Source organism: Gambusia affinis, linkage group LG02 (genome assembly GCF_019740435.1).
Source record: "Gambusia affinis linkage group LG02, SWU_Gaff_1.0, whole genome shotgun sequence".
Lineage (NCBI taxonomy): Eukaryota > Metazoa > Chordata > Actinopteri > Cyprinodontiformes > Poeciliidae > Gambusia > Gambusia affinis.
Genome location: NC_057869.1, coordinates 13,772,951 through 13,798,680, shown reverse-complemented (window position 1 = coordinate 13,798,680; position 25,730 = coordinate 13,772,951). Strand labels below are relative to the sequence as shown.

General features: G+C 36.7%; 1 protein-coding gene across 1 annotated transcript in view; it reads right to left on the bottom strand.

The window, feature by feature from the left end:
* Nucleotides 1–25,730, bottom strand: part of mafa (v-maf avian musculoaponeurotic fibrosarcoma oncogene homolog a (paralog a)) — a 91,552-nt gene that overhangs the window by 60,580 nt on the left and 5,242 nt on the right. The window contains exon 2 of the mRNA XM_044137205.1: nt 22,110–22,174. Coding sequence (XP_043993140.1) covers nt 22,147–22,174 — 28 coding nt within the window. The 3' untranslated portion in view covers nt 22,110–22,146. The remainder of the gene's footprint in view (nt 1–22,109; nt 22,175–25,730) is intronic.

Sequence of the window (25,730 nt, the reverse complement as noted above, 5' to 3'; positions counted from 1 at the left end):
TAAGGCTTAGACATAACTTAAAATAGTGTGTAAGTGCAGTGCATATCCTGAAATGCAAACAAAAAACTCTTTGCAGTTTTTACAAAAATAATCATTGGTAATTATCAGATGTACTCATAACACACAGCGCCTTCAAGATAAAGTGGGTGTGAACGCATCTCTTGAACATTTCAGAACCACTGTGCATTTCAGTAATGAACATTAAGAGCTAATGATGACTCAATTCAGCCAGAATTCTTTGACTTAGAATGAAACTGTCTATTCTTCAAGCTGTCTTGAAACAATTCAAATTGATAACTGTTGGGACTTATTTCTTAATACGTGGCATTTAAACATAAATTAACACAGCAGAGCAGAGGTTTGTCCAGACAGTCCTGGGTTCAGTTACCAGCTGAGGTCTTAGGTATGAGTGTTAGATAACACTTCACCTGTCGAGGAGGATGTTAGTATATTTTTTACTTGAACATGGCATTCCTGTGCTTCCAACATGATTGTGTTTCCAAATTAAATATTGGATGCTCAAAAACAGTGGAAACGTGATGAGTGCTCTATTTTCCTTGACGATAAAGATCAGGAACAAAACTAAATGATGAGGGATTGGCAACACCAATGTGGCGCCAGCATATAAATCTAACAAACTAAATGACTTCACCACATAATGCAGTGCCGTGGAGTTGTGGTCAGTACACTGATATCTATGAGATCATTCTTCACTTTTCCTTTTACGTTAGATGTATTGATTTAAAGTCTGAAGTATGGAGTGAGAAAATTCAACCACACACTTTTGTGTCTAAGACTTTTTGCTCTACTTCTCTAAAGGTTCCTATCCATTTCAAGAGAAACATATTTTCTTATCTTCAAGCTGTTTCTTAATTGAAAAAAAAAAAAAGTCTGATTTGGTTTAAACCAAGCAGACAGTGAGGAAACAGATAGATAAATAGTTTTAGACACTGGGTAACCATGGAGTAATGAAAAAGACAAGAAGTGAAACTGAAAGCATGCTATTTCTCTGCTGGTGCACTAACTCTGTGCAGCTACATGTGAAATAGATTACTGTGCCATCCAGAGTCCTTCATGCTGCTTGGTTGCAATGTACCTAAATCTAAAAGAAGGTAAGTATCCATGTAGATTAGCTGGAGCATGGGTGATGAAACATTTGGCCTGTTTAAGGAGAGAAAAGTATTTTCTACAGGTCTAGACAAAGACAAAGAAAGAATGATTCTTTTTTCTGCAGTGTCTACAATTAAATGTGTCCATTTGTTTTGGCATTTCTTTAGAAAAAGGATTATTGTTAAAGATGAGAAGCCAAGGAGTGGAGTGGAGTGGGAGGGTTTTGATGATGGCTTTTGAAGAGCTGGTTGATGGGGGATAAAAAAAAAAAAACACATGAAGAATAAAAACTTAAATAATCCCTGCAGAAACACTATAGAGGACATGCCTAAGAAAGTAACTTCAGAGATAAACACATACAGTAAGTCAGACACTGGTGGTTAAATACAATATTTATCTTTTATGAAGCATGTTTGCATTGTATTTGCACCATTAAAGAAAGGTCTGGATAATAATTAAAAAAAAAACTTTATAGAAAGCTTCTGCACAAATAAAGAAGAAAACTGATTTTAGGAAGTCTAAATTGACTTACTCTAATAAAACATAGCTTTGCAAAACCAACAGAATGTCCCACAGACCACATACATGATACAATTAAACAATAAAAAGCAGTAAATGCTTCTGCTGCCTGTTCACTGTATGTGCGTGAGAAATTGTGAAATAAAAAGTTTTAACTCGCTCGTTATCATTGCATCTGCAAGAAAAACAGCGAGAGGAAGAAAGAGAGATAACGAGAGAAAGAGGAGAACACACACTGACAGATACACACAGAATGAAAGTGCTGCAGATAAGGCCCGGAGATTTCAGATACTGACTTTAGCAGTTCAACCATGGTGACGGCTGAACACAGCTGTCAGCCCCAGATGGCGAGGTGTTAATAACATTCACAGTTTTGCAGCGCACAGTTTATTTTCTAATAATAAAACTGTTAGCGCTTGCTAATAGCGTAGCCACAGTCTGCCAAGCTCACATTCCAGTACACCACTCCTCTGCCATATATGTACCATATTGCAAAGCTAAATAGTTGGTGTTCATGCAGCAAGACACTGGTCAATGATATGCTATGTGCAATTACACAAATGAGAATTGACACATAGATGTTGCCAATAAAAATCTTTGAATATTAATTTTGAAAGTGGATAAATTGTACCATTTAACAGCAGCACCTGTATATAACCTAACACTGATAGAACTGATAGAACCAGCATTGCTTAGAACTTTGATGGAGCAAAGGCAGTCTAATCAGTGCACAATTATGTTTGAGATCAGGGGACTTTACGCTTGAATCCTTTCAATTCCAGAAAAAAGTGACAAATTTTTTTCAACCTATAACATGCAGCTGAAAGATCTCAGAGCACCCAGTTGCACCCAACGCGATTTTTCTAGCTTAATCAAGCAAAAGAATGCTTTTGTGTAACACTGGATTTTATGGATATCAGATAAGCCATTACTTTCAAAAAGCATTTTAGCTAATCCAAGAACCAGAATGTGAGGACATGGGATCCCTGCTAATAATTTTCCCTATAATTGGTAAAAATGCTTGACTCCCTTGCAGCTGATGGGAAGGCAACCATAAAAATTTGTATTTGATTTCCTTTTAATTAGTGTCCTTATGAAGAGAAATGGCAGACAAGTATTTAGCTCACATAAGTTATCTCTGTATAAAATCTTCCTCTTTCAGTTTGTGTCAGTAGGTTATCAAAGGGTAATTGAATATCCAATTCTGGGCGACTGTTTTGTGTTGTCATAGTCACCAAAACTGATACTACCAGTTGGGAGATGAGAGGGTGAGACTGAGATATTTGTCTATTCATATTGTGTAGCTGTACCACTAGATACCAACAAAACCTAAACACTGGATATTTAAAAGGCCACAAGTTTAGTGAAATAATTTTTCAAATCAGTTAAATTAATTCAAGTCCTTAAAATAAGAACAAACCAGGTGAAAAGCCTGTACAATATTTACAATAATGATGAAAGAAATAGTTGTATATTTCTGGTGTGAAAGATAATTTATGAATGACTTGTGACTGTGTAGTAGTTCTGTACAAAACATCCAGACTCCCAGGGACAAAAACTAAAGTTGCTGTTCTACAAAAGCGCTGACTCATCACAGAGTGCCCTACAATAGAGAGCTACTGTGGTGTGGCAAAATATGCCACTGGCCCGAAAAGACCACTGTTTCCTTTTACAGACTTTTCTGTTTTTAGTAAGATCAGTTGTAAAGATAAGCTCCCTCTCAACCACTATCTCTGTCACTCTGTTGTGCAAAAATGCCCATGCTTGTTTCTCATTTTCCTTTAATATTTGGAAACCTGGCAGCTTTAATGGTGACGACCGCTCGGGAGAAGCATGGTATTGAACGACTTGTATTTTTTAAATATTATTTTCAGTCTTTTCAATGCGTAGAAGAAATGCACCTGTTCCCTTTTGTTCTTATGGTGCTCAGCACCAGCATCAGTGAGGTACGGTACTTTCTGCCTCACCCTACACATTTTCATTGTACAGCCGATCAGAAAGACTAAATATGTCACTCACATTCATAAAATATATTGGACTGTGGAACACTAATGTAGACTGTATAATTAAGCAATTATATTGGTGATATTAAGAGAGACAGTGATAGGAACACCCCAACTGTCGGCTTCAGTCACTATGTGTGACACAGCGTCACCAGAGGTGAGACACAACACTGCACTGCCTCTCCCCGTACTTCTACCATGTATTTGCAAGAATTCAGCTTTTTCAACCATAAAAATTAGAATACCACTAATAAAAAATAATATATATGGAGCAAAGAAAAAGACAAATTAATTTTCTCACATCCCTGTTTGGATCATGTACGTATTTTACTTGTCAGGATTACAGGTGACGCAACGCACTACCTCACCTGCCTCCCCTGACCGCACACCACTGTCTCTACCTACAGTTTACAAATATGTGTCAGATACCTGGCTTACACTTAATTCTTGCACACAATTTCTGAGCTTTTAAAACTAAACTTTAACTTTATTTCCTGCATATGTAGCACTATTTGAGACTTATTACTGCACATCACCTTGAAAGTATCATCATGTAATAAAACATGGTCATGACAGCACTTGAGCTGTGAAGATATTTTTCATCAGCAGGAACTGAGAAAATAGCTAGAGTTGATGGAAAGGTAGATGGAGCTAAATAGAAGTCAAAACAGAATGAAAACCTGTTAAAGGCTCAGTTTTCAGCCTGGTAATTACAACAAAATTACTAAGATTTAAGCATATGTGTTAGGGTGGCTCAGTCAAAGTCCAAACCTAAATTTAATTAAGAATAATTAATTCTTAATTTAATTAAATTAATAACTTTAATTTAATTAATTAATTCATGCCACAAGATCAATTCATGTGGCGTGAACTGATCTTTGGATTCCATAGTTCGTATAGGTGAGCATTTGTCCCAGACCCATAAATGGACCTGGGCTGGGGTCTCTATTTCCAAGGATCCGTTACTAGTGTGGGGTTGGATGATGTGTTGGTGATGCAAATTAGCCACGTTAAATTAACCTTCATCTTTTTGGCCAAAACTAGTAACAAACACTTGTGAATAGCCAAACAAAGCCAGTTATAATTACTGAGCTAAAAGTTCACACCCTAAACTGGATTAGATTTATTCTATAAACAAGTTAAATTCAAGAACAAAATCTACCATTTAAAAACTTCTAACACTGATATTTTAAAAAAATGGCTGGTTTCTCTGTGACTAATTATATTTTGGCAAGAACACCAAAGTCCTTTTATTTTGGAAATTGATTATTTTTAGGTTTTTTCCCCTCAGTTTCTGCTCCAGCAACTTGCTTCTGTTTCTGTTTTTTCTCCATAGTTACATCCCACATGAAAAGCAGACATTTTAGATTTTTATAAAACATATTGAAACTATGTAATCCATTACTGCAAAAAGTTAAAGGTTTATGGATACTTTAACAAGGCATCTAAACATGTCTATATATATATATATTTTTTAATACATTTTCTATAAATGTCAAAGAAATAAAAGGCCATAAGGAGGACCTATAGCCTATTTCCTTTGGGTAATTAAAAAAAACGTCCACCTTTTGACAAACTGAACTGAAGTTTATTTTTGTAACACTAAAGTAAAGTGTGTGAATGTTTGTGTGCATGTTTTCAAAAAGTACAGAAAGAAAATCGACATTTGTCTGTATCATGTAGCGCACAGTTGCCTCACCGTTCGCGTTATTTATAAACTATTACTGCAAGAGCCAATTTCTAAGTGTCATTACAGCTTTTCTGTGCACAGGTAAGCTTTGTAGGTGCCAAAATTAATTGGACTTCATTCCAAGGAGATAATTTCCGAATGTTAGGCAGGCTGTAAAGGGACATTGCTGTGAGCATAATTACATTGCGAAGGCAGAGGCAGTCTGCAGAATTTATCTTTCGCCCTAAATAAGAGAGGTTTGTGCTCCCTCTTTTGAAGAGGCATTTATGTCTGTATGCTAACAGTCCCTAAATGAGCCAGCACTGTCATATCACTGCAATACAGCTTAATTTAGGTTTAAACCCATTCACTTTTTGCTTCTATATTACTTACTGTGCCAAACTATTTACACATTAGATGAACTATGAAGATGCTATATTTAATTACACCAGTTTGGTGGACAGAAAAAGAAAAAACTAAAGAAGCAAAACTAGCTACACACATAAATTAACTCTAAATTAACTTGGTCTCCAGCTGCCTCATGCAGATGAGAGAAGAAACCTGTGTCTTGGGTAATTGAGCTCCTCCCTGCCAGAGTTATTATTATGCAGTGAAATTTCACTCAGAAACAGGTAAATTCTTCTCTTCCCCTTACAGCAATGATGGAACTGGACAACTCTAAAGACAAAATGGAAGGTTTACAAAGGACATTTCTGGGGAGTTGAGAAAGAAATTGAACAGATTTATTCAAGTATATTAAGGGGATAAAGCACAGATAAGTTGTTAACATGCAGAAATCTGGTCCGCTTGCACGCCTGTTTGTGTTTGGGAATTCACACACTCATTTGTGCGGGCGTGCCCGTGCATGTGCATGTGAATGTGTGTGTGAGAGAGAGAGACAGAGATACAGAGAGAGACAGAAGGTTTTGGGGCTGCTGTGTGCTGTACCGGCTGGCAGGGTGGCTGTCAGAATGGCCCTGTTTCCTGTGTCAGCTCTAAAATAGGTCCAAACACAGCAGAGATGCACGACACACTCTGGCTATTTACAGCACTCACACAGTGTGTGTGCAGGATGCTGCCAAGTGTGTGGAACCAGACGTACTGTAGCTGCTCACAGTTGGGGGAAGAAATGCATTCACCCTAAATAGCATACACAATGACAATGCAAAGGAATGTTGCAAGTGAAGCCATCTTCAAAATAAAAGATGGTGCATAGCCAGTATTCCTACGTGAATGCTTTTCAGCGCAAAATAAGATGTGTGTGGGAACAATGTCCGACCTTGACCTCTCCATATGTAGGTGTTGCGAGAGCATCGTGTATGGAAGGGGCACTGTGCCCTGCTTATGTCACTGTACCCACCTAGCGTTCACTGGAATGTTGCCCTCTGTGTGTCTACAAAAACACAAAAAAAAAGCACAAACAAATCTCCTATAAGATAAAAATGCACTTCCACCTTGCTCTAGGCATAAACCTTTCCCCGTGTACAAACAAAAGAAACAGATACACTTCAAAATATCACGATTGGTTATTTTATCTAGCTTAGTCATCACATTCATTCCATTAGATCAAAATTAAAGTTAGTCATAAGTTTATTTATAAAGTAAAACTAGCCATGTGTACCTATGTAAACTTTGTATTTGATATACATGGAAATGACCATGTATGTTTTCTTATCCTTTTTCGTCTTGTGTACTAATTTTTTTATCCTTTATAACATTTCATGTGATCCAGTTGTTCAGTAGGCAAGGTTGACTCATGCAAAAGTATATCCAATTGTAAAAGCAACGAGTACGGTTTTACACGCTGTTAAGGTAGTCCACAGTCATTTGTGTTTTCAACAGATCTGGTTTCAAAGCAAGCCTGCATGATTTCTAACATTTACAATTTTCTCACCGATTCTTTCTCTCTGGCCTGAAGAACTTAAGCATGTCTTTTTGTCAAACCTCTGCCCACACAAGTATCGTGAGTTTTATCTTCTGCTATTCTGGGGTTTGAAAACTCTAAAAATACAAATAACGTTAGGGTTCAGTTTCATTTTGCAGGACACCCACACTTTCTCTGTGTGTGCTTCTCTCTTTCATCTAGTGTGGCTTTTTTAAGCAACATTTTCAAGTACAGACTTTGGAAAACAAAAAGTGGACTTAAATCTAAGAAATTAAGAACAGAGAATGAAAAACATACAATGACATATTTTACAGCATTCTCTTTATGAGCGTCAGATAATCACCCTTGATATGCCACAACTGTCTTGATGTTCAGCTTAAGATGCAGAGCGTCATTGACCTGTTTGTCAAACAGTTTCTTAATGTGTGAACATTTGTTTTTTGCCTTTTTTTAAAAAGTTTAATCTGTATTTAACTGTATGAAGGAAGTTCAGTTATTGATGCAATTTCTTAGTCATTGCGGCCTCTGATGTGGAATGAACAGAGGAAGGAGTAGGAGGAGAACAGAATAGTCTATTTTCTTGAACCTAGATGGCTAAGACCTATTTTGATTAACACAAGTCATTTTTAATTTTAAGTGAAACCAGCTAGGTTTGGATTTCATCATCCTGTTTCTTTGTGTGCATAGCATGCATTTCTGCATCTCTTAACCTGGGGGTAAAGGACATCGTAGGCCTCTTCCTACAACTCAGTGCATATTTCATTTTCCCAAAAAACTTCTTTTTTTTTGTGCTTTGAAGTAAATTTGCATTTTGTGTTCATGGCAATGCGCTGGCAGGGAATGTTCTTACTGGTTGTAGGTTAATCTTTAAGGGTCCAGCATGGTTTGCCCAAAGTCAAATTGTTGTGTCGTGGTTTTTGCACAAACTTTTCACGGACTACAGGATCTGCTGAGCTCTCCGTCCCGCTTCAGTAAGGTCGTGGAGTTTTTCCCTGTGATTTACAACAGCATAGTAAACACAACAATCATGGCCGAGAGGAATGACTATTACAAGCTCACAAGTTTGGAAGAGGAGGAAATCATAATTGGCATGAAGGAAAATCACATTTTAATTCCACGTAATCAAAAAAACCCAAAAATAAATAAAACAGAAGGTTCCAGTGACATGTTCCCCTTCTGCACTGGACCAGAATTTTACAGGGGGAGTTTAATATTTAAGTATGCATGTGACCATGAATCTGCTCAAAATCTGCTCTCTGATTGTTCTAAATCTTTGTGCTATGCTATTGAAAAGTATAAGTCAGGAAAAAAAAAAATGGACCAATTTATACCTTGATCAGGCCATCTTCACAAACCGAATGACAGTCCAAGAAGGAGACCAGTGTGAGAGGCCAGCAGGACACAGGGCTACACTAACAGAGCTACAAGCTTCAGTAGCTGAGAGTTGAGAGAGTCTGCAAACAAGATCCATTGAACGGGTTTTTCACCATTCAAAGCTTTATGGAAGAGTAACAACAAGAAAGTCACTGCTGACGTAAACGCATATCAAGGCTCCACTAGAGTTTGACAAAAGGAGACTCCATGACCAAGTGGAAGAAAGTGCTTTGAGCTGATGAGACTAAATTGAATTTTTTGGTCTCATCAGACCTAAAACTGATCAATAATGTAAATCATTGCAAACACACCATTACGCATCATGAAACATGGCAGTGGGAGAGTAATGCTGAGGGGATTCTTCTCTGCCACAGACTAGGCTTGGAAAGATAGGAAGGAAAATCTATAAAGCACTCTATTTATTCAGAGAACGTTGATTCACCAGCAAGACAACAACTCGAAGCATCCAACTAAAGTTGCAAATAAATGGTTTGATGACAACATGGTGGAACTTCAGGAGTGGCACAGTCAAAGCCCAGACCTCAGTCCCATAGAGAATTTGTGGCAGGACCTGAGAAGAGCTGTTCATCTGATCCCCACCTAAACTGACAGAGTTTGAAAAGTTTTGAAAGCAAAAATGGAGTGGAATTGCAGTGCTGAGATGTCCAAGCTTGATTGAGATCTATACACACAGATTATGAGCTGTGATTGCAGCCAAAAGTGCACCTCGTAAATACTGACCTACGGGGGTTGAATGTATATGCAATTACTTATTTTATGTTAAATATTAGCATATAATGGTCATCATTTTGTGGAAAACAGTTTGTACTTTGACATTTAAGGTTGTTGTTTTTTTTTTAAATATGTCTAATTTATTAAATTTTTTACTTTTAAAATGTTATTTAAAATGTTAAATAAGACACATTTGATGATCTGATTTGTAAAAGCAATAAAAGGGTAACAAACCCAAGCAGGTGAATAATTTTTTATGGGCACTCTATCTGACAGTGAACAAAAAAGCAGCGCTATTATGTTTTTTACATCTGGCTTAAGACAAAGAAATGGTCAAAGAGCAAAACTAATTTCTTTGGGGATTCAACGAACATTGTGAGGCATGAATACCACACTGAGTGTAAGACCTAAAAGGCTGTTTCTCCTTCTTTTTTTAATTTTGATGGGAAAGAAACTTCAGGTTTTGGCCTGTATTTAATAAGATCCATCATGATATCTCATAAGAATATCTAAAAAAAGTGAAAAGAATCATAACATTTTCACATGTTGCAAAACACCTCTGCAGATTGCATCAAAACAGAAACAAAGTGTGCAAATATAGAAAATACAGACATATCTCGAACATTTGATGGATCCAGTTTGCTTCTACATCATATGGTTACTTTATTATAATGTGTCTTATACCATTTGTTAATTCATTGTTATGCCGTTCGACCCCAACCACTCAACCCTGTCAAATTTGAGTTTGTGTGTAAACGGCTTTGTTTAAGTAAAATCTTTCTCCAGTACCTTTAGTAAAATGATGGATTTTCCATGCATACTTTTAAAATAAATAATAATCATTAAAATTTAAGGCAATCTTATCTCTATATTTATGAATGTAGTTTGAAATATCTGAAAATGTTAAGAATTAATCTTCAGGAGAGTTATTTATCTTGTATTGCTACACTATAAAACCAATTTGATTTTGATAAGGAATGAACCTGGTTGGTCTGTGGTCGTTAAAACAATTTAATGCAGTTCGTAGTTGCAGCAGAGTGCATGATTTCAGTGTCAAACATGCAAAAATGAACCCAGCTGCAAACAATACAATACAACACAAAATAAAATTTCTTGTATTTGATCTGCGTGTGCACGTATGTGTGCTTGCACGTATTTAATGTGCTCCATCCGACCCAGTGTGGGTCAAATGTTTGTAGTGTTGTGCTATGAAAGCATCCAGGCTGCGCTCATCTTCTGTCTAATCTTCCTGCTTTGGTGAGTGGAGAGAGGGTGAGAAAAAAATCCATACTCTTTACATCCTCCTATGACCGCTGCACTCGTGAGACGGCAGCCGTGGGAATGGAGATGGATACAGGCGGCCCTGCCTCTGACCTCCCTCCACTTCAACAGAAGGGTGGAGATAAACAGGGCAACAAGGATCACTAACATCTTTCTTCCTCAAGCACACACAGATGTAACAGCGCACACCCCTACACACACGCAGACACACGCGCACACACACACCCAGAAATACAGAAAACAGCAGAGATATCTCATTAAAGCAATAGTAGGTGAGTGTTGCAATAGCAGTGTGCCACTGGGAGAGAGGTCTATTAGGGATACTATCAAGAGACGAGGGAAGGAAATGAGAGTCAGTCTGCTTCTCCGGTGTGCATCTAATTCTGGTGTGACATACGTGTTTGACGTATGTCTAGTTTTGACCCAGGGGACCCTGCCTGAGAACCAGTAGTTATAATTATTGACTATGTCATTATGATAATGTCGTGAGTGGAGAATTTCTAAAAGAATTTATACACTAAATATCTATTAACCAAAGCATTTGTGTCAGAAGAGGGGAAAAAAAGGCAGTGACATGAGCTTCTGTGCAAAAAGTGAGAAAGACAAGAGAGGTAGATTTTCTTCGAGTGCATACTCATGGCAGCTCATCCTAAATTAATCTTCCCTCCTCTCTTATTTTTTTCTGGGGATTTTGGCGTAACACTCCCCTCCTGCTCCCTCACTCCCTAGGCTGTCACAACCCGTCACCACAAGTATTTTACTTTAGCTGCAGGGACGGAGGAAGAGATTTGTCCCCTTCCATCATTCCCCTTTCACATTCCTGTCACTAATAGCAATTTTGGAATGCTGGGTTTCACTGTGTGTTACATTTTCTTTAATTTTATTCCACACACACACACACACACACACACACGTATATATATATATATATATATATATCTATATATGTATATATATATATATATATATATATATATATATATATATATATATATATATATATATAACTAGTGATTATTTATTTCATGACAAAACTATGATTGCAGTAAGTCAAACTTGAGCTCAAACACTGTCATTCCTTTGGCTGTGGCTCGAATTCAATGCTATGCATCTGTGTTATTATGGTTCGTCAGGGGTCATTAATGTAATCCAAGTAGACAGAAGTTTATACCCAGAGATGTGCACCATAGTATTCTCCCTCTATTTGTGTCTCTTTTTTTTTTCTCTTTGCATCTATATGCAGCCACTTCCGATAATGTCATCCTATACTGTTCTCCGCTCCTCGCAACCAGACACTATCAGCTGTGAACTCATCATTCTCCTTTAAAGACCAGGTCAAAGAGAGGAAGAAGGAGGAAAAAATAACTGGGGAGCTTTGAAAGCACTGAAGCTGTTATATGTGCTCAATAAATGAGCAGCACTGTCATGTGAGAAAGAAGATACAGTTTTCTGAAAACAGAGCCAACATACCAAGGCTCTGGAAAAGTGACTAGGAGAGGTCTGATACACTGCGACATTGGAAAATGTACATAAACGTATTTACACACATCTCCATTAAATTACTCATTATCTTCCGTGGGCATTAAATATTGGCACCAGTTCAAGGCACTTTTTATAAATAATATTGTTGCACCATGCCATCTGTTGAAAATATACTCTAACATTGTTGGTTTTTGTTTTTTTTATCTCTTTACTTTGTAGTTGGAGAGCATATGGTAAAAAAAACAAAACAATACATGACTGAACTTCTGATGCCATGGCCAGAGCTTCATTCTTCTTTGTTTAACTAGCTTTTTCATTGTATACTGAGGGAAAACATGTTTTTTTTTGTTTTGTTTTGTTTTTTTTAGTTTTTTTATAAGCTTAACATCTTAGTCAGAATTGCAATCAGACTTTGAATGAATTTGATTTCAATATCATACTGACATCCTTATTGGATTGATTGTACTATGTTTGAGATGCTTATGAAAGAACATCCAAAACCTTTACCCTAATAAGGTTATGTAAAAGGCAATTCAATTAAGTATAAGGGAAATAGTTATTAATTTACAATACATAAAACAAAATAAATACAACAGTAAGTGTGGCATGATTGGGAATGTCTGAAGTGAAATCAGTAGGGCAAAAACCTGACTTTTTGGATGATTGTAAGGTAACCTCAATTAGCCATGGAGAAGATGAAGACAAACATGATTTATAGTCGTCGTTTCTGTCCATGCTCAAGGCAAAGGGTGCAATATGCGCATGAACAAAACATGCCACTTTGTCAGTGGCGAAGTGTAGCAGTGTACCATTTCTGAAATTCTAACACTTTCAAGACCCACTCTCTATACTGTCTACAGAAAGCTCTGCTCTCTCAGGTCTCTGAGGCCATGTTCTCTCCGAGGGTGACACTGCAGCACACTCTGTAATTATAAAACTCAAAGAGCATTCCTCAGTCTGGTTAACCAGAACTATGAGGGAGAGGAACAAATATTTACTTCCCCCAGCCCCCTCATTTTGTTCCTCCTACTTTAACTTGCCCCCACCTCAATAATTTAACAGTAAGAGCAAGTCAGCCTTGTAAACACAATAGTTATGTCTGCGCTTACAGAGCCATGAAGCAGACATGCAGGCTCCACTACCCTTACAGCTACAACTGCAGTAATACTGGCTCCCCTCTGTTCTCCTCTCCCTCTTTACCTCACACTGCTACCATAAGCTCAGTCTGGATTATTATTATTATTTTTTTAAAGTTGGACATAAAACATTAGGAAATCTAAGGCATAAAATGGGCATGGCTTTAAGAGTTTGATAGCCAATAAATTATCAAACCGCAACAGATGCCTTGTGTAACTCATCTAGGATGGTAGAACAGAGCATCTGTACTGAAGTGAAACACACTGCTCTTGGGCTCCACATATTTAACTCATTAGATATAATTTGCACCAGCTCTACCCGCACTAAATGTTCATTATTTCCACCTTACATGTAATTCTGGTTAGTAACAGTGATGGATTTAATATCCCCCTTTATTATGCACTATATTACAAATTTGCAGTGTTTTTCAGATTGAAACCGATAAAATGACTTGTTTGCACTGATGTCTAACAATGGGTTATTGGGAGGTAATGGATTTCTTGTGGCTTCTTTTACATTGTGTCAGTCATTGTTCAGCCTTGCAAAGTTATCTAACTTATTTCAGAGGTCCACATGCTTGTACTGGGGTTACTGTTAAATTCTGAAAAGTATGGCTGATATTAGTAACTTCTGCCCCGCCCTAAGTCTTGTGCAGCCTGTAACAAATTTTTTACAAGGATGCTCTTTATTTTTTATTTTTAGCTGCATCCATTTTCACATCAACTCTCACTAACTTCCCATCACCTTCCCCACATCATTATGCTGCCACTGCCATGTTTTTTCTGTTAAAGTGACCTTTCAAGCTCAGGCAAAGTGTTAGTGTTTTCACTGCAATAAGCATTTATGATGATAGATGACACTTAAACTTAAATTAAATTCTCATGACTTTCTAAAAGGAGCTCTCTTCTTGCCACTCTTCCAAATTTACTATTTAGTTAACTTCAGAAGGAAGTTGCTCAGAATAGATTTGATAGTAAAATAGGTTAAACACACTTGCATAGCACACTTTTCTTTTTTTTTTTTTTTATAAAGAATTTTGAAAAATATATGTATTATTTTATTCCACTTCACAAATTCTCACGATTTCTGTTGGGCTATCACATAGATTTTATTTTATTTATAGAAGCAACAAAATGTGACCATTGTCTGATGGCTTATGAGCTGCACATTGTTTTGTGTATGGCATTTTTAAACAGAAATGCCCAACATATTTACAAGTGGGAATTTAATTCTGCTTTGAATAGTCTACATAATCACTTAATATTGAATCTGTTTTATGTGGATTTGTGATTTTCTGAAGAAAATACAATAATTCTATCATTTTTAACATACTTTCCAACCATGAAATGTTTTGGATCAGAGCCTGTTATTGTTTAGAAATGGATCTCTCACATCCTTTTTAACTCATCTGTATTGTTTCATTCATGTAAAACTACTTACACGTCTGGTAATTTGTTTTACCAGAACAATTCACACATGAGTGAAATTTTCAAAAGAATATGGATTCAGTTCAGTCTGATCTTCTTCCACTGCACAAGCCCCTCACAAAGGGACATTTAATGTTGGAAAGGCATTTTCACAGCTGGAAATGCATCTAAGTTGTCCAAAAAGCCCACTAATAGTAGTTTGTGTATGCAAATAATAATTTGTGTGAAAGTAAATCAAGATGCTGTTCTAAAGAATAGAGTACAAAGTGTACAAAGCTCATAAAAACTCATGCAAGCATAAATACTTTCTAGAAGACTCTTTTTTTTTTTTTTATTTTTTTTTTTTTTGCTTTGTTCCCTCTTTGGCACGATCATAAACTTCCATTAAATAATTGACAAGAGGATTTTGGTTTTCATTCAGATTTCTTATTTGTTGGTTACCGTGACGATACTTCTAAGACAGTAAAGGCTGCTGAACATGTCTGTTATCAAATTATGTTTGGAGTCGCTGACATGCAACAACCCACAAATGGCTGGACTGTTTGTGTACTGTTTATGATGTCCCACTACATACCTAAATTATCCGTACCCCCAGTAGATTTTGATTAGTTATGATTAGAAAATGGAAGAGAATTGAATTTGAGATCCCTTTTCCACTTCCTAAACAAACTTCTGGATTGACTGGAAATATTCTGAATCTAAATCTCTCAGTGGTGTGAATAATTTGGGATTCACCATTTATGCTGGATGTACAGATGGATGAAGGAAGTGACATATTTAATATAACTTAGAGATTAAACTGATTTTTACAATGACATCAATGTCTCACTTGTTTTGCTATGCTTTTGGACATGCTTTGAAAGGATTACCAGCCCAGTAAAACTGAATATATTACCTATGGTGCAGTATAAGATGCCTAGAAAGGAAATTTGAGATGTTTTTTTTTTTTTTTTTTTTACTTTGTGTGTAGTGTAATTAAACAGTAATTACAGTGATAACACTTGCTCTTGTTAATCTTTTTTCTGCACATAAATGCTTAAAATGCTACGTATGATTCAACACCTTTAGCAGTTCAACTGCATACATACATGAAACGAAGAATAAAAAGAAGCATTACAAGGATTTTCTCCTGGCAGCAAGAGAATCAAATAATTGTATTGTTCTCAAAGGCTGTTTGTGTCTATTGTTAACAAGCCAGAACAATGCATTAGGCCTGGATGTAAGTAATGTGCACTTAGACTTGCTGTCCCATCCACACTCCATGGACAGCATTGTTTAATGCCCAGCAATAACATTGCTAAGCTGCTACTTCTTTATGCTTCTCTTATTTCCCATATTTCTTCCCTTTGCCACTTTCTGTTTAAATCTCTTGAATAGCCCAGTACAGTGAACTATGAAGGATGCTCCTATCAGCAACTTACTATGTACAATTTGGTTTCCATTCAGTTGTATCTTTTAAAGCAAGACACTAAAAATGTTCCAGAAGCATCTGATATTTTGCCATTTTTACTTTCAGTGTAGAAAATAGAAAAAACATATTTGGATTCAAGAGTGATGCTGAACTCTATCAGTGCAAATGCAAACCTGGCCTGCAATGAGCACCCACAACCTGAGTAAATGACTGTGAGGGCTGCAGTATGGCAGAATGAAGTGTGTTCATTTCCTTATTTATTGACTCACTTGCTTTTCTCAGAGTGTTTGAAATTAATAACAGCCAGCAGAAATCAGACAGAGGAATGAAAATCAGCACTTTCCCTGCAGTGAAGCCATTCATCAAGCTAACGAGGGGGAGAATAAAGCAGGGGAGGAAAGCAGGGGAAAAGTGACGTTTGGAGAGGGAACGGAGAGAAGGAGGGAAGCAGGTGCAGTGTGAGGCGGAGGGAGGGTTTGAGAAAGTGACGCTGGTTAGAAAGAACAAGAACAGAAGGATTATAAGCATTTGGGGGATAGCTAGAAATCCTAAGGAGGAGGAGAAGCTGGGCGTTTGTCATTGCAGCCTGCATAAAGAGCAATTTGAGTAAGATATGTTTCCTTCAATCTCAAAGAAAGATACCAACAAATAGATGAATATCCTAAATAGTTTCAGGAAAATCAGTTTAATTACCAGTTATGAGTTGACAAAACCAGCTTTTGCCGAGATCCATGGGCCATCCCCTAGCAATCAATCTATTAAAAAAAGCATGATGTAGTATAATTCCAATATCGTCACTTATGATTACACAGAATAAGATAAAACCAAAACAAATCTTGGTCATTGCACTAAATGCCATTTCTTTTACCCAGCTTTCTCACGCTAGATGGCCCTGCCCTAATCTACAGGAATTCACCTTGCCATGGTTGTGGTTCCATACTGCTCTTCCTCCCCTATAGTCCACCAAAGACCCCGCAGCATCTCACACCCCAGAGTAGGGCTGACTAAGCACTTGCCACTGAGTCTTTCGTCACCAAGTGAGAAAGTAGCACCATGCTGAGATCACTGCCACAGGAAAATAATTAACAAAGTGGAGCTCAGTCCAAACTGAGACTAAATCTAATTCCTCTCCTCTGTGACATTAAGCTGTAACTCTCTCTTTCTGCTTTCTCCTTTATTGTTTTTCCCAACCATTATTGCATTCACACTTAAATTTAGAATTCAGGTTTTATGTTTTGAAGTTCTGTACTCCTGATCCCAGGAGCTTAATCTTTTGAAATACTGATCAAGGTTACACATAGGTCAGTTTAGTGTGATGCCTAAAAAAAGTAATGCATTTAAAGTTTTGAAGTTGTTTCAGAATTTGATTTGAATGAACATGAGACTATATACTCTGTTGCCTCTAAATGCAAAAACTGATTCATTTGACTGAACATGGATGTCTGCATTTTAAACTTTAAACTTAGACCACAGTGTCTTCGGTCACCAAGGCTAAATATAGTCATCTCCTCCTGAGCAGTCTCCAGTTTCTCACTCCTTTCCAAGAGGCAGGTGGAGCAAAGAAGAAGAAAGAGGGGGTAGGAGGTGTAACACCCAGTCTTGAATAAATCATCCCTTGACTTTTGACCCATATGGAGGCAAGAGGGTGTTTTTTATACTTCTGCGCTGCCCCTTTACTCTGTAGTGGTCTTTGCATTCCTCTCCTCTACCTCATTCATTTTCTCCTTCACATGACAGGTCAATCTGGATCGATTTCATCTGCCCTCAATGACTGAGACCAACATCCTGGCACCCAGAAATAGAGCATCCTGTAATAAAAATGTCTTAGAGGAACCATAACTGTTAGCATGCAGCCATGTGGTAAGCATTTTGGAAACATGCGTAGGATTTAATTTACAACATGTATAAACTGACTACACTGACAGGAAAAAAAACTTCTAAAGACACAAAATTCTCTTTTGGTGACATGTGGTGCCTGGCTTTTATTGTTTCATAAGTTTAAATCCAATTGTTATCACATGCACTGCTTTTTCACAACTGAACCAGTGTGTTCCTCGTATTGTATGCCAATGTGATCACAAGCTTGTACATTTTCTAACCCAAAAAATTTGCATGTATCTATATTTGTGTTCAGTTTCCTATTCCAAAGTCTCTTTCCTACAGTGCATGTGCACCTGGAGTTATATCTTTGTCAGCAAATTCTGGATTTTTCAACTCCCTGCTGGGCTCTGAAGTCTACAGTCCCTTTGCTTGGTGTGGCAACCCCCCTTGGTGAGTCTGCCTTTATAACACACACTAAACCAGTGGCAGGTGAAATAGGTTGACAGCTTCACACCACTGTATACCTGTATATTTCTCCAGTCCTAACTTTTGTTCTCGAGCTGGAGGAGCGGAGCTATGGTGACACAGTGACACTGGTGGGGTCTCAGTTTTCTAGGATGGAGTCAGGACGCTCTTTCCCAAGGCAAGGACACCTGGATCTCCATGTACATTTCTCAACCTGTCCTCCTGGAGCTATGTGGTCAGATTGTACATCAGCTATTCAGCCCACCTCCACCCAACCTTGCTTCTAATATGCATGGATCTCAATAAAACAAAGGGATGGCTATACCCCGATGCATCCGCTTTGGAGAAGGTCTCTGCCAACTAGACAGACGAAACCACACTGTTTTTGTTCTGTCTTGGCTCAGATGAAAGGTTGTCAAAGCGCTGCATCAGAGCAGTGCAGCAGCACGGCTGGGAATGTGAGATTTATGGGGCAGACTAAGATAGACACACTCATGGTTTTCCACTTTCATTCGTTTAACATCCGTTCTCTTGGCATTGTTTATATTCAACACCCCTTAGCAGTGACCAGAGGGCACCTAATTCACATTGATGACTTCGAGGTGGGGGCGGGGAGATCACAGCACTTAAAACACTTAATCTAAAGAAGATTTGTCCTTGTCATCCTGGATGGCTTTTGTCCTGCCCCCCCCCCCACCTTCTGAAGTAAAGTGAATCTGGAGTAAGGCCAGCCACTAATCCCACACCCCACGTGGACACAATCATGTAAATAATGCTCAGTACAAATACTTGCACATGGACACTCGTCTCCACACTGTCTCCCTTCCTGTCATGACTCAGGCATTGTTAACTCATTACATAGACAGAAATATAAATCTCACTTGGGTAATTTTAGAGGTACACTTGGGAGCAGTACTCTATATTTACACTTAACTGATTGGGGAGCAATTTCGAACAAGGCAAGTTTTTTCACATTGGGCATGGAGAGTTTACTCCTACTGTAAGTGAAAGTTGCACCACCATAGATTTTGTGGAGAAATTTACCACGACAAAAAAAAAGGCATGAAATCCAACACACTTATTTCAAGATCTAGCACCGCTACAGTAACCAAAGGATTTTTTTCTTTCATTTAAGACAAAATGATGACAATTAAGGTTGAGAAGTGTGCCATCTTTTTATGTGTTGTGAGAGGAATATTTCTGTTATTTCTGTTACAACAATCTGTGTATGGAGTTCAGATTCTATGGAATACAACATCATTTAATCTTTTTCTGTTCTTTGTAAACCTTGAAATTGTGGTTAAATTTTAAATAGATACATAAATTGCCCCTTTTCACATAAGTGTCCAAAGTTGATATTTTCTTCACAAATACGCCGCAAAGTGACATCACATATTGTTAGTGTTTCTTCCTTTCAGTCAATCCCTTTCCCAAGAACTTTCCAACATGTAGACAGAATGAAACTCCAACCGATGACCTCATACACCAAGTCTCACCCCTGCATATAATTAACATTTTTGTCAAATTTTGTTTATTCACAAAAGCCTAATTTGTGCTCCCATTTTTAGCAATTAAAGAATAACGCTACATTGAATTCATGATGTTTCTAAAAAGTATGCAACAGTGAGAACAACTTGAAGAGATGAAACAATCTTGCAGAATGTAATTTTTAAATTCTTGTTGAATGAGGAAAAATTACATTCATTTTTGAAGTTTGAATTCAGAAAACAAATGGTACAAAGGTAAGAGAGAAAAAATAATAATTTCTAACTTATGAGTAAATTATTATTACTGATTTTAACAGTGTTATTTTAACTCCAGATCAAACCATTTGTGGGGGAGATTATAGTGACCCATAATCAGCAGAAAGGGAAGTAGGCTAAAGAAACTACTCAAAATGGAGTGTACAATAATATCTCACGTCTGTCTACTAGCTGCACTCCATCAATCTCGTTTTTATTTCTGTTCATGCACTAAAGGATTCAAGGTGATGTGCCAGGTTAAGCTTTTAGCTCTGAGATCAGCTGGTGGACCCAGTCCATAACGCACTACAAAAATAGTTGCAGCAACTCTAAAGCAACGTCTCAGCTAAAACTCCTCTTGTGTCAACACAGATTCAAACTTTCCCTCAACAGTGGGAAAAAAAAAATAAAATCTTGCGACAAATTGCTTTTATTTCAGGTAACAATGAGGGGGAAAAAAAGCAAGAGCTGTGATAAGCTTTAGTATGCAATTCTGTTCCCTCTACTCTGTTCACCGCTTTTCTTAGCTGTACTCCACCTAAATTATGTGAAGCATTTATATTCAATAAGTCTGAACACAGATGCAATTTATTTTTCTATTTTCTTTAAAAATATCAGTTAGCATCGGTCTTTATAATTATCAGTGAGTGTGTAAAACAGGATGTGATATATTTGTGCACGATCACTTTATGCATCTAGTCTCTGAAGAAATCAGTAGAAACACAAACATGTTTATGTGTGTAATGTATTTAGGCCGTTTGATTTGAAACAAAGCATAACATCAATGAAGACACTGTGCATTCATATTGAAAGTTGCCGGAAAATCAAGTGTTACACTTGATACGGTCAAGATTCAAACAAGAAAAGTGAGATTTCTAAAATGGAATAGACGCGTGTATAAATGAATGTGATAGCGTCAGAAGTTAAATTAGTCACAGGCATAATGCTGTTTAACCACCTAGTTTGTTGATATATTCCCACATTGTTTAAATCCATGCAAAAAAAGATGATGATAAATGAATAATTACTGACTTGCATTGCTAATTATAGCAACACAAGTCACTGAGTACCACTCTTCCTTCTCGTTTTCTCACTGGTAACTGAAACAAAATTATGTCTAAATTTACACTTAAATGCAATGCATCAATGACTTCTTTTTTCTTTGTTTAAATTTTAATATTTATTTAGAATTGACATAACTGAAGTAATAAATTATGACATTCATAATTCATCAACAGTCTAAATGTAGCTGTATAAATGTTTACATGTCTGAAATAAGATCTGGTGGAAAGCGTGAAAGGAATGATGGTTGTTTACAAAGTAAAAAAAATAAAAAATAAAAAATTTAAACTAACACACAAATTGTGTTCTTCACTAAACTGAAGTTCACAAACTGAGAATAGATACAAACCTTTAATATAGAAGATCGCTGCACTTTCAGTGAAAAGTCATGCCTAAGCTAACATCCTGTCATGCTTGTGTCTCATGGCTAAGTGAAATCAGTAAAGGAACAATCGGGTTAGCTACACACAGTCTCTTTCTCACAGCATTGATTTCAGCCACAGCAACCCATTCTTCACTCTTCCGCTCTCTTGTTGTCCGAGACAAAAGAGAAAATCTTAATATTTAATTTACATTTGAATGGTGGCTATAATCTGCTGGCTACACTCTTCATCAAGCATGGCAGAAATTTTACAACTGTGTTGTCTGTGAATGTGTGTTTTTTTTTTTTTGTGAACTCAAATGGAGGACTGCATACATGATTGTACATTGTTATTTTCTGAACTGTGAAACACATCAGAGACGGATTTTGCCAAAATCCAAAAGGTTTTCCATTAAGAATTTACTTTAAATAAAATAAATGTGCTCTTTTTTATTAAGTGAAACAAAAAAGCATAAACAATTTACCTGTAAGACAATACATGAAAAATATCTAAATGTTAGAAAATTAGTTTTTAGATTTATAGTAATTCAAATAGTGTTTTTTTTTTAAATTTGAGCTAAATTAGGACTAAAAGGAAAATAAAAGAATGTAAAGGAGGGAAATTTACCTCAAAGAACCCAGGGCAAAGAAGAAGGGGCGTGAAATCACAGATGGAGGAATTTTCTTGACGACCTAAAGAAGCAGATAAGATTGAACACAACATATCAGCATGGATACATTAATTTAAATACAAACACACATTGTGTCACCTTCAGTGCCGATTTCAGTCTCTTCCTTCTACCATCCTGCTCAGTGCACATGCCGACCCACACAAACAATCACAAAGGAACAAGTCGAGCCATTATGACTGAGATTCACTCTCTCCATGTCTGTCTGCTGGAAAACAGTGCATGTATCATAGATGGCGTGGGGAAATGTAAAAATTTGCATGCAAATAGATTCTACAGGCATAGCTCATGCATCAAGACCCTGAAATGCAAAAAAAAGAGGCAAAAATACATGTGCAGTACTTCATCAGAGAAAAGGTAAAAAGGTTTTTAATTCTGCTTATTTTGAGAAATTACATGTCATTGTTCTTAACATCTAGTGCTTTTTCTATGCAGGGGATTTGATTTAATTTTTCTAATAACTTGTGACTGAAGCTTACATTCAAGCTCACCAGTAAATTACACAGAGGTGAGCAGGTTGTGTAAAGTGGGATTAAACACAGTTATTTATAACCTCTATAAATGTTGCTACAGATGTGAAAGCATGAGTGTAACTTTCTGGTATGCCAAACAGGGTCCCTTTTAAAATGCCCTGAAAAGTGACAGCAGTGGAAATATTTAGCCAGTTCACTGCAGTGAAGGAAATTTGAAAACATTAGACTTTCAAATAAATAGCACATAATTAATTTCTACAAAAGTAAAAAGAAGCTGCAGAAAAGCAATATAAATGCTCCACTATGATAGTGAAACATAAGAATGTGATGTGAAATTCACAAAAAATAAATTAAAGAATTAGAAGTATATTTAAAAAGGGGATGCTCACTTTGGTTAACATTGCTTAGATACAACCTTTAAATTCAGGTGTAAACATTTATAGGAATATTTAAAATGTCTCATTTGGAATGCTGTGTATTTTTCCACTAAATCTGACATAGATATATGCATTCACATTTCAGAAATTAGGATATGAACTGTGATGAGGTTCACTTGTCAGATTAAAAGTAGGTAATTAACAGACTTTTAATAAATTATTGGTCTTCTGAATTCTAATGTAAAATGCCATGTTTATCTTACCTGTAAGTTATCAAAAGTGAAAACTTCAGAGTGTGTGTGTAATTATTCAATATAAAGTATTTATCTTAGTGGATTGAGTTACTAAAATGTTCAAATCCGTCAACAATGTTGTAACAAATACTGTAATCTATCTATCTATCTATTTATCTATCTATCTATCTATCTATCTATCTATCTATCTATCTATCTATCTATCTATCTATCTATCTATCTATCTATCTATCTATCTATCTATCTATCTATCTATCTATCTATCTATCTATCTATCTATCTATCTATCTATCTATCTATCTATCTATCTATCTATCTATCTATCTATCTATTTATCTACTATTTTAAAATCATATTTTTATCTTTGTGTTATTTTATCAGCCATGGTGTCGCTACGGTTGAAAGATAATCTTGCATTTGTTTGAGTCACAGGCTTCTAGTCTGGGTCTATTTACAGACATATAAAATTATCCCTTCAAGTGGCTATACCACCTCATTACCAACATAACCGGCAGCAAGTCTTTCAAGGACAATTCTCTAATGACACCACGCATTTCCTCCTAATATCTATTTGAGATGTGCTTTCTGCCACAAAGGAAGAAGGTGTACAAAGTGCAAAGTCAACTCTGATGATCGGTCACAGATGTTAACTGATGCCTGAAATTCATTGAATGACTGAAAGTCTTTGAATTATTTTTGTCTTTATGGCTGCTCAAACACAGAGTAGGCCAGTGATCAGTGTAACTGCTGTCTTGTTGGATTGTCTGGTGTCACTGGTAACCATGTGAACATCTACTGGAATCTTTTTTGTGGTATGCCTTTTCTCATGAACAAGACAAAAAAACATTTCTTTATTGTTATTACTCAGAACATTACTAGAAATTGCACAACTGCAATTGCTCTGATGTTTTTTGTTCTTAATTGTACTACATTTCATAGTTGTCTTGATTAAGCCCCATTAAAGTGTGAAACAAGACACACAAAAGTTCAAGTCAGTAAGTGTGGTTTACTGCCAATTTGAAAGGAGGGAAAATGATTTTGCTTTCTTCTGTTTTACTCTGAAAAGACGTGGTGGGGGCCTCATTTATAGAGGATTGTGATGGATCCATAAGGTGGAAATGGAATACAGTATGATTAGCATGAAGTTATCCTCAATGTTCTTCCTGTACTTGACAGTGACACTGTTTCTGTTGAGAAAAAGCATAGAAATGAGGATAGAAGTAACCATCAAGACCCTTCTGCCTTTACCAAACTGAGTAAAAGTTGGACAGTTGTCTTAATGCCACCATCCTCATGGAGGAGATTATCCACGTAATACTAGCTTTACTCTCACAAATAAGCTTCACAAATAAGCTATTTAAAATGTGGTTTATACTTAGAAAATGCTTTAAAAGGTTGATTTTTTTAACTGTCTGGGAAATGTATAGCAATTTGACAGGAATGTTTGAATTTTCTGTCTTCCATGTTGGATGTGCATGCATATTTCACTCAGTGGGGTCTGAGCAGAGGAAATGAGAATGAGGTCCCCAGGGTTAGGATTACTCTAATGACTTTGAGAGCAGCCTTGTGCACTGTAACTTCTGACCTCTGTTCATCCTTTTGTCCGAAAGAGAGACAGCTACACGCATGCAGAGACACCTAAATAAGTTTACGCACACATCCACGTTGTACTTGTCTGCACAAGCACCAATCAGCATCTCACACAGGCCAAAATTACTAATCTTTGCAGCAATGCAAAGATTTGTTTCATTCCTTTCAGTGCAATCTTAACCGTACAATATTTCACGTCTAGAACCAGCTTTGAAGTTTTATTCTGTCAACTGACCTACGGTTACATCAGTGAACGTTGCGCTGCATCTTGTAGAGTCAGCCCACAAAGCACCAAAGTTTTACATGGGCACAACTCTGGAGTATCTATCAGTTTATTACAAATGTAACCACAGTGCACAGGTACCAGAGTTAAAAAGGCAGCATCTTTTGACAAGTAGTTTTGTCTTGACTCAGATATTGGGTAGCTTTCACATCGTGCCCCTTTAGTTTGACTCCATTTACGGTATCTATTCTAATGAGGAAAGGGCTAAAAATAGATTTAAAAAAAATAAAATCTACAATGAAGAATTAACTTTAAAGCATTTTCTTTTATTTTTTTACATACCACTCAAGGGACTTAAAAAGCCGTGCCACAAAAATGCCTGGCATTCAGCAGAGTGAAGCCAAACATCTGGCCAAAACGAATTTTGTCTCTGAAATGTCAAACACAGATGTAAAATAGAAAAGGGTAAAAAAATAAATAAATAAATAACAAAGAGTTAATCTCCCTGAAGTAATTTAGTTTAGTGTTGTCTTTAATATGAAACATCAAAATACAGCAGCACTACTGCTTAGATCAAATAGATGTAATTAGATAAATTGAGGAAGAAGGAGAGCAGCTTGGTTGTAAATTGCATGGTGTGTGC